General features: G+C 35.1%; 1 protein-coding gene across 2 annotated transcripts in view; it reads right to left on the bottom strand.

The window, feature by feature from the left end:
• Nucleotides 1-4,910: 4,910 nt before the first annotated feature.
• The window catches only part of LOC114665097 (somatostatin receptor type 2-like), a 47,990-nt gene continuing 42,070 nt past the window's right edge, over nt 4,911-10,830 (bottom strand). For both annotated transcript variants that reach the window (XM_028819481.2, XM_028819479.2), the window contains exon 2: nt 4,911-8,416. In XM_028819481.2, the coding sequence (XP_028675314.1) occupies nt 7,239-8,411 (1,173 nt within the window). In that variant the 5' untranslated portion in view covers nt 8,412-8,416 and the 3' untranslated portion in view covers nt 4,911-7,238. The remainder of the gene's footprint in view (nt 8,417-10,830) is intronic.

Below are 10,830 nucleotides of genomic sequence, written 5' to 3'. Positions count from 1 at the left end.
TGGACTGATTGGTTAGAATGTTTGAAAGTTTTAAAGCTGCTGAGGAGTCAAAGAAGCGTTTTTTAACAATATGCTTCTCATGAGTGTTTTCTATCATTATTTCTATATTAAAGAGTAGAAGAAAATGGTCTGATAGACCCGTATCAATGACCTGCTTTATATCAACTTTTAGTCCTTTAGTAATTACTAAGTCTAACGTATGACCTGCTTTATGTGTAGGCTGATTAACGAGCTGTCTCAAATCAAAAGAGTCCAGGAGGTTCATAAATTCTTTTACTTTCTGGTCACATTGATTATCTATATGAAAATTAAAGTCGCCGACTATTAAGAGTGTGTCATAGTTCGTAATTAAGATTGACATCAAGTCAGAGAATTCCTCAAAGAAAGACGCGTTGAATTTTGGAGGTCTATACACGGATAATACTAGAACGTGAGAATCTCCCTGAATAATAATGGCGAGCTACTCAAAAGACTTGAATTTACCAAAACTGATATTTTTACATTTTAACCTGCTTGAGTAAATGTTTGCTAGCCCTCCACCTCTCTTTCCTTGGCAATCAGCACGAGTAAAACTGTAATCCGGAGGCGCAGATTCGATTAAAACAGCTGCGCCATCTGAGCTAAGCCACGTTTCACTTAGTGCAATAAAATCTATTTTTTTATCACTAATAAGATCGTTGATAAAAAACGTCTTGTTAGTTAAAGCTCTAACATTTAATAGAGCCATATTCAATGTTTCGGAGGAGCAGAGATGAATACTATGTGTGTTATTGATATATGGAACAGGAATTAAGTTATTTTTATTAGTGCCGCTCTGCGTGTATTTTTTGTTTAATCTATGATATGTTTTTATAGTTTTAATACATTGTTCATCTAAAGTAGTAACTTTAATTAAATTATCTATCTATCTATCTATCTATCTATCTATCTATCTATCTATCTATCTATCTATCTATCTATCTATCTATCTATCTATCGAAAACCTCACCTTAGAAATCTAAAGGGGCTGTTTGTTGTTGTGACTACTTGCATGTGTCTGTTTGCCTGCCGGTTTTTGTTTCAGCCTCACAGAGGGATACATTTGTAGTGGGAACCTTTCTATTTAGAAGTGTCACAAGCCTGGTCCTGCAAATGCAATTGTACCTCCAGAACAGGCTTCACTAAGGCTAAATTCATGATCCTCTGCTTAGATATTCTTTGTAATTTAGAATTACCTTTTTTGTGTGTGTGGATGAAGAAGTTGAGGAATACAGTTTAAGCTGGTATGACCAGAAAAGAAAAAGATCAGGTAAGCTCCATGAGTTTGTTGCATTTTCACTGTAAGTTGAACTTTACTGAATCTCACAGAAATATATTGCTTCTTTGCTTGTAAGTGATGTAACCACTGTAAGAGATGGAATGAAGGTGGGTGTCCCAGCTGTCCATGAGACCAACTTCATCAGATCCTATCATTTGAAGCCTGAAAGCAAACAGTAATGAATTAAGAGCATTTATGTTCAATAGAATGCCTAGTGGGATTTGGGTGGTGTTTTGACCTTGGAACCCCTGCAGATTGTGTTTTTCTCTCCAGCCTTACTGGAGTTTTTTTTTTTTTTTTCTGTCCTCCCAGCAATCTGACCTTATTGCTGGACTCATCTTTAGAGACTTACAATATGGCACTGTATATAAGGACTATACCCTTCTGCTTGCTATTTATCTGTTTTTAAGATCATTTAATGTGTTTTTTTTTCTTTCTTTGTTACTTAATCTTTAATATTATTACCTAAACTTATTTGTTTTTACTTTTCTTGTAACTTTCTCTTTGACAGCTTGTAAAGTACTTTGAGCTGCATTGTTTGCACGAAAATGTGCTATATTAATGAATGTTGCTGTTGTTGTTCAGATGTGAAGAACATAACTAGTTTCTATTAACATGACAAGTGATGCCACTGTTATTTGAAATTTTGAGGTGATATGTCAACTGGCAGAAGAAAGAATGAAAGCAGGAGAACAATGATTGTGAAAGTAAAGGGAAAAGTTTAAGCTAGTAGTTGGGCAGATCACATGGAGTAAAAGAAAACTAGCAGAAAATCATTTTGTATCAGCCAAACTGACAGTAGAAGATGTAGTAACTGTTTCCACTGTCTTCACTGAATATATTTGCATTAATATAATGTTTCACTTTTTCTGTCTTCATGTCCAATTAAATTATGTGACTAATGGTTGTAGAAAACAATACATGCAAAGAATAAAAAAAAAACATTGGACGGTATAAGGAAGAAGCACAATAAAAAATATTTGACTTCGGAATTTCCCACTTCTTGAAATTTTAATTGGCAGGTTTATACACCATCAAGCCTTTAACCTGTGGCAAGTGCCCTCAATCATGTTCACATTGGCATATAATGGCTAAGCAGGCACACGGGTCATATACCAACCTGTTGAGACGTATGCCGCTATTTACATTGTTAGAGGATAACAGTTTAAAAGAGCAAGGAAAAACTAAAAGCAGAGGACAAATGCAAAAATATAATTAAAAAAAAATAGGAAGCAAAGAACATAAACACTAGCAGAGAAATACTAGATGAGCTGCTTGAGACTTAGTTCCTGCTGACTTCTGAGAGATTCCTTAATTTCTAAAAGAAGCTGAACTGAAAATGAGCCACTTGTAATGGTGGGATAATTATCAACGCCTAGCAACAATATATGTATGTTATGGTGAGGAGTAAAGGTGTGGACACGAGGAAAATGTAAAAAACACTCTTTTCATTTCAGGTCTTTATGTTTTGGGGTTTTTTTTTTTGGGGTTTTTTTTTAATTCTGTTGGTTGCTTTACATTCTACAGTCCAGCAAACAGGTTGAACCATTCCGGTTAAGCAAGAAGCTCTCCATATGTACTTTAAACTTTGTTGCCCTCCTGAACAGTAATCACTGATCAGCTAAATTATTGATCCGCTAAGCTAGCAAAACTGAAACTGTATCAAAAACAATGGGTGGAAAGTGATATCAGATTTAAAAGGGAGGTAGAAGAGTGTAACTACATCTGAGACTGTAGACATGACTCTGTGCAGAGCACAGAAGGATGCATAAATCTAAAATATGTGTATAAAAAAGCTACATTTCCACCATATTGTTTACCTAAATTCCCACATACGTTAAAAGGCAGTGGTGCAACATTTCAGCAAAAATGCAATTTAGAAAAAAAATTAAAGGAATGCACAAAAAATGTGTTTTTTGTGTTACCTACCCCAAGTGTTTTGTAGTGATAACCAATAAAACAATTAAACTCATGTTTTATTGGAGAACGGGGATAAAAAAGAAGATTTTCATAGACAGATTGTCTATGGAGACCAACAATGTATTATGTTAAATAATATCAATAATGTCCATGGGGGTAAAAAAAACTCTTATTACTTGTATCACATAACTCACATCTCAGATATCTAGTCGTCTGTTTACAATTTGCAAAACAGGATGCACGTTCACATGAGACTGAGCTTTTCAAATACAGATCTATCTCGTCCTCTCATTCATTGGTCAGTCTTTATGGCAAGCCGAATTAACATTTAGAGATATCTCAAAATGAATTTCAGATATCTTAAAATGTAATTTACTTTTTAAGATACCAGAAACTCGCTTTGAGATATCTTAAAATAATTTCCTTTACATTTTAAGATATCTGCAATAGATTTCGGGATATCTCAAATGCATTTCAAGATATCTCAAATACAGTTTCAGATATCTCAAAATAATTGTGTCTGCATTTCAAGATATCTTAAATGAATTTTCAGATATCTTAAATGCATTTCAAGATATCTCAAAATAATTTCCTGTAAAACTGCCTATTATTTCAATGGGACTTCTTGTTTATTATAATATATCTTAAAATGTATTTGAGATATCTTGAAATGAGCAGGAAGTGATGTTGAGATATCTGAAAATGTATTTGAGATATCTGAAAATGGACAGGAAGCTGTTTTGAGATATCTGGAAATGTATTTGAGATATCTTAAATTGTATTGTAGATATCTGAAAGTGCTATTGAGATATCTTGAAATAATTGAGTGTCCTTTTAAAGATATCTTAAAATGCATTTTAGATATCTTGAAATACAATTTTAGATATCTTGAAATACATTGTTAGATATCTGAAATAGAGCAGAGACCCATTTTAAGATATCATGAAATTAATTTTAGATATCTAAAAATGTATTTCAGATATCTGAAACAACAGTGAATTTCAAGATATCTTAAATGCTTTTTAAGATATCTAAATTATATTTCGAGATATCTTAAAATAACTTCCTTCTCATTTTAAGATATCCCAAATTCATTTTGAGATATCTGAAATGCATTTTCAGATATCTTAAAATGACTTACTGCACATTTCAAGATATCTCAAATACATTTCAAGATATCTCAGATACATTTCAAGATATCTCAAAATCACTTCCTGTGCATTTCGAGATATCTTAAATGCATTTCGAGATATCTTAAAATAGGCAGGAAGTTCCATTGAAAGTATAAGAAATTTTACAGGAAGTGATTTTAAGATATATGAAAATGTATTCGAGATATCTTGAAATACGCAGGAAGTTATTTTAAGATATCTGAAAATGTATTTGAGATATCTTGAAATGTGCAGAAAGCTATTTTAAGATATCTGAAAATGTATTTCAGATATCTGAAAATGTACAGCATATCACTTCAAGATATCTTGAAATCTGTTTAAGATATCATACAATTCTTTTTAGATATCTTAAAATAGATGTATTTTTAGATATCTATAATTCAATTTATGATATCTAAAATGCATTTCCAGATATCATAAAATGTATTTTAAGATATCTCTAAATGTTAATTTGGCTTGCCATACAGTCTTCAATTCAAAATTTTAATCCTGTGTGAATGCCTTAAGATTATTTTTCTGGAAGTGTTTATTTAACAAAATTTAAATTGAAAAAATTGTCTGTGTTTTGCATGTTGTCAATATAACTGAATAACTAACATGTTGATTACACATGATTTTTTTCCATAGTTGTTTTTAATATCCTTTACTGTTATATCATAAACTTTGCTGATGGTGGGAGGTGGTGGAGAGATGTGAGAGTAGATTTTAGCCACATTTACAACAGTAGTTTTATTGGCAAAGTCTGGTCCTCTGTAGTATCCTATAGCTCTTAAATAAATAAATAAATAAAAATAAAACTGTGTTTTCATTTTAGCTTTAAGCAAATAATGATCTACTATTGTTCAACTTTAAGACCAATCATTTATTCAGTAAAGCATAATAAAAGGAATTAGGCTCAAAAAGAACTATTTTCATTATCTACAATTAATCAAGAACAAACATTCAAGTGCAATGGTGAAATACAGTTCACTGTAGTGTGATATAAATACTGTGTTAAAGCATTACCAGTTACAAAGACAAAAATGCTGAAGAAGAGATATGACTTAGCAAGTTGTATGTTAAGTTTATATAGCTTTTAAACTAATGATGCAAAATACTATTTAGCATAACTTGCCTAAAACTGTACAATGGTTCTGAAATCCCTGGAAGAAAATGACAGCTATGCTTCAAAAGTTATCTTCTTAAAAATTAGGCCATTGGCTTATGAAGTTATGTATCAGCAGTGAATGCAAGTATGACTACTTTTGTCTAAAGGAGAAAGAACAGCAAGTTCTACAAGTGGGCAAAAAAATACTCTGACCTGTACAAAGAAAAAAAGTAATCCTATGGGGAACTCCCTAATCTGTATTTTATTATTCTGGGCGATGTCTGAGCAGGTCTGTTTCCACAGACATTTATGAGAAGAAGGTTGTAGTTAATTAACATGATTGTTTTCTCCTAATGAACAGGCAGCATTAGTCTTTGACTAAAAAACACTGGGGAAAATTTCAATGAGAATTTAGAAAGGAGAATTTGCTAGTCCAAGTCTACGTCCACACTACTACATTTTCTTTTAAAAAAGGTGCTTTTAAATGAAAATTATCTCCGTCCACTCTAGCATGTTCACATCATTTACGAATGTATCCCTGTCCACAATGAAAGTACTTGAAATGAAAATAACGTAGATATTCGGCTTCATTGGGCATGCGCATATTGGTAGAAAAATCCTTGAAGGGATAGTAACATTTCTGGCTACAGAATTTATCATGAAACTATAGTGACCAATCCCAGCGGGTTGGACAATGACTGACTGACTATAGTGACCAGTGAATTATTTGCCTTTTGCGCAAGTATGTGTCATTCAAATTGTACAGAATTTAAGTCCAAAGAAAGCAGCTTTCCTGTGTCTGGTATATTGCAAGACAGTTTTCTTCCATGAAGGGTGACCAGTCAGAGAAAGGGATGTTGTAATGAGAAGGATCCAAACAGGAAAGGATTACATAGTAAAGAAGGACAAATCAGAGCACAATTACAGCCTGCAGTTTGAAAAGCCTACATTTTTATCCATTCAATTTGCAAAGTTTAGCTGACATTTTCAGAGGTAGACAACTCTGAAGAGCTTTTTCAGAAGTCTTTGTTTTGGGGGTTAAAATGCTGAGGTAGCATGGACAAAAAGGTGAAAATGGAGAATAATGTCTGCATTCCTAAATGAAAATGTAGTATGTGGACGTAGTCTGAGTATTTTCTTAGGTGGAGTTTGGTATTTCATTCATACTTCCATTTTCTAAAATTCTTTAAACTTTCAAGTGTCATGAAGGTACTGTAAATCAAAGGCATCAAGGAGAAGACACTACAACCCTAACCCTAATGCTATAAGTATGAATGTGCCTGTGTGCATGTTGTTTGCTTTGTTTTGTTTAAATCTCTTTATTTTTCTTTTGCTTCTGATAACTACTAAGAAAAACAAATGCCCTTAATGAAACAAAGGCTGTATCGCCCTAGACCTGCTAACAGTGAACCAGTATTTAAATGCATCTTCAGTTTCTTAGATTGTTTAAGAACAAACACCAAAAATAAAACAACTGTTAAAAACATGTAATCTTAAAGTATAAAGTCTTTTTCTTCCAAGCTTTGAGTATCTGTCAGTGGACTGGCCAAGTGTCCATTTTGTAGAGCTGAGATCTTGAGAACATATGATAACAATATAAAATTCTGTGCTAGTTTTGAAGATCTAGCCAACCATTTTCCACTTTAATTCTAATACTAAAGTGCAAATACATCTCCTGACACAGGCAAAAGACAATTCAGAAAGATAATAACCTCTTCAAAGGATGAGGTGAGTGTGATTACATACTTGCTTGCCTTCCAAATCAAATGCTGGTCTGAAGGTCTCCATTTAGCAGTGAACTTTGAGTTTCAGTTGCATCATTCATCATCCTGGTTTTATCCTGCCTGCTATCGCTTCTTTCTATATCATCTAACCCTCCAACCCTCTTGATGCAAAGGACATTCTGAAAGCTCTTCTTAAAGTTTTCTGACAAGAAAGCATAGAGGATAGGGTTGGCACAGCTGTTGGCATAGCCAAGAATGACTACAAAATCAAACATGCCCTTCATCACAGGTGTGGTCTCAAGGGAGCATGTCACTGAAGTGACATTGAAGACATAGAATGGCAGCCAGCAGAAAACAAAAACTGCAACCACAATGGACACCATCCTGGTTACCTTTCTCTCTGACTTCTTTCTCTTAGAGGATCCAACTCTAATGCCAGAGGACTTTACCTTAATGATGATAAACAGATAGCACAGACAGATGACAGTCAATGGTAAGAAAAAGCCCAGGAAGAAAGTATAGAACATGAATCCAGTGTAGTATGCTTCTGGGGGATCAGGCCAGACAATAGTGCAGCTACTTCTGCCATCTTTTATTCTCTGACCACTATAAATTATGATGGGCAAATTGACAAGCAGTGAGAGTCCCCACACTGCACCATTTATCATTTTGGCCACTCGAGGTTTCCTCCATTTTGTAGACTTGATAGGATGAACCACTGCTAGGTACCTGTCGATGCTCATGACTGTGAGACAGAAGATACTGGTGAACTGATTTAGTCCATCCACTGTTATAACAACTCTGCAAAGGGCCTGACCAAAAGGCCAGTGGACAAGGGCCAACTGAATTGCAATGAAGGGTAAGCCAAGCATGAATAGCTCATCAGCAATAGCCAAGTTGAGGATGTAAATATTTGTGACTGTTTTCATCTTGGCATAGCGCAGGATAACATAAATGACCAGTGTGTTCCCACTCAACCCCACAGCGCACACTACAAAATACATAAAACTGATCACTGCATTGCTTGTTTTGTCAATATTTGGATCGGTTATGTTTTTTGTGCCATTGTTGGTAGCATTCATAGAGTCGGTTTCCATCAGAAAACTGGTGTACGTCCAGGAGTAGGTAGAGTTGGGAGGCTGTGGGGATGTCAAAAACAACATGGTGTCAGTTTCTTGCAAGGAATGTTGATGGGATCGATGCAGTGCCATCCAACCTAAAATATGATTAAGAAGAGAAAAGGTATTAATATTGGAGATAGAGATATGAACCTTATAGGCTACAGGCAACCTTCTAATAAAAATTTCACAGCAAAATCCTCAAAGTAAAATGAACTCATCTGAAATTATATTGAAAGCAAGAGGTCACTTAACACTTAATTTAACCTTACTGGAGACATAAGCAAATGTGTTCCTATCCAATTAATTTGAACATGTTACTGGCAGAGGTAGTCATAAGGGTCCAAAAGAGGAGAAGCTTATGACAATACAAAGCAAAATTTATAACTGGAAAGTTGAAATAGTCTGTAGTCAAACTCAAAACAATAAACCTACAGTTGGGTCCATAAGTATTTGGACTGTGATACAATTTTTATCATTTTGGCTCTGTATGCCACCACAATAGATTTGAAATAAAACAATCATTATGTGATTGAAGTGTAGAATTTCAGCTTTAATTTAAGGGGTTTACCAAAACTATTGTATGAGCCGTTAAGGAATGACAGCCATTTTTCTGCATAGCCCCCATTTTCAGGAGGTTTTTGGACATTTGACTGACAAACTGTTCCAAAGCCAGATGTGCACAGTTTCTTCATTATCTCATTAACTATTGAGCAGGTAGAAGATCTGGAGTTGATTCAAAGTGTGGAATTTGCATTTGGAAGCTGTCATTGTGAAGTCTCAATATGAGGTCCAAAGAACTGTTCATGCAAGTAAAAACAGAACATCATTAGGCAGAGAAAACAAAACAAACCCTTTAGAGAGATAGCAGAAACACCAGGGGCCTCATGCATAACGCCGTGCATAGAACTCACACTAAAACATGGCATAAGGACAAAAGCGGAAATGTGTGTATGCACAAAAAAAACCAGATGCATAAATCTTTGCGAACTCCAACTTCCACGTTCTTCTGCTCCATAAATCCCGGTCAACGTGAAAAGTAACGCATGTGCCTGCACCTGCTGCCACTCCCCAAACTCCTCCCAGAATTATGCCTCTTTGAATATGCAAATCAATATAAATAGCCCTTAAGCTCAGCGTTCTGATGAAAGGCAATGGCAAAGAAACGGTGGGAAATAGAAGAATTTCAGCAAATACCAAGTGGAGGCAAGGAAAACTTACTATTTGTTGGTTTAAGCAGTGGTATAAACAACAAAAGGAAGTCGATCGACTGACATAGAGTGTCGGAGAAACTCGAAAGCTCAAGTTCACAAAGTCGCACAGTGCTCGAAATAAAAAAGTTGTCAGATATCAAAGTCGCAGTGAAAAGGCGAGTCATAGCCCACCATCTGAGTGTCATATGAAAGCTTATTAGGGTACAGAGAAAAGAAAAAAATAGGGACACAGTGGGAAAAAAGCTCTAAATGTCAACTTTAATTTCAAATTTCCACTTTAATCACGTAGTTTATTTTGTCATTAAAGTAGAACATCATAAACCTCATCTTAAAATTGTTTAATTTACTAGTTTCTCAAATACAATCATAACTAAAGTAGCATGTTAAATGCTTTGCTTTGTATGTGTTCTTCTTTCCAATCAGCTTCTATAGAGCTGTGATTCCACACTCAGATACAGTGATATAAATACTCTGAGTGGTGCAGTGAGAGTAATATGGAAAGAGATGATCTGCTGTGGCAACCCCTAACGAGAGCAGCTGAAAGAAGAAGAAGAAGGTGCAGTGAGAGTAACAACACTAAGGCAGCTATGGTATTTGGAATAGTTTGGCTATTCTGTGGACCATTATATTGTTACAGGTTAATTACAATTAAATGCCTTAAACTAATAAATAATATGCGGTTAATTTCAGTGAATATGATAATGCCGCGTCAGGGATGTGGATCTAAAAAAGAAAGGGAAACCACACAGGAACAGTAGCACTGCTTTGACGCTGGGTGCTGCCAGTTTGCAAAACTGAGTGGAGAACTTGCGTATGCCAAGCATTTAGCTGGCATGAAAATGTGCGTGGCTTTACGCCAAGTTTAGGTTTTATTCATTGCGATTTGAGCGTGGAAACGGGATTATGCAACATTTTTGTGCGTACACACCGTTTATACATGAGGCCCAAGGAATGGTCAAATCAACCATGTAGTATATTCTTAAAAAGAAGTACACTGGTGAGCTCAGCAACACCAGACGTTCTGGAAAACTACAGAAGGTAACTGTACTAGATGATTGCAGAATTCTGCCCTTAGTGAAGAAGAACCCCTTAACAACATTTAGCCAAACAAAGAACACTCTCCGGGAGGTAGTCCTATCATTGCCAAAGTCTACAATCAAGTGAAGACTTCATGAAAGTAAAGACAGAGGGTTTACCACAAGGTGCAAACCACTGGTAAACCTCAAGCATAGGAAGGGCAGATTAGACTTTGCCAGAAAATATTTTTTAAAAGCCTGTCCAGTTCTGGAACAATTTTC

The sequence above is a fragment of the Erpetoichthys calabaricus genome, chromosome 14 (genome assembly GCF_900747795.2).
Source record: "Erpetoichthys calabaricus chromosome 14, fErpCal1.3, whole genome shotgun sequence".
Lineage (NCBI taxonomy): Eukaryota > Metazoa > Chordata > Cladistia > Polypteriformes > Polypteridae > Erpetoichthys > Erpetoichthys calabaricus.
Note: the sequence above shows the minus strand (reverse complement) of the source record. Positions and strands in the feature narration are given on the sequence as shown.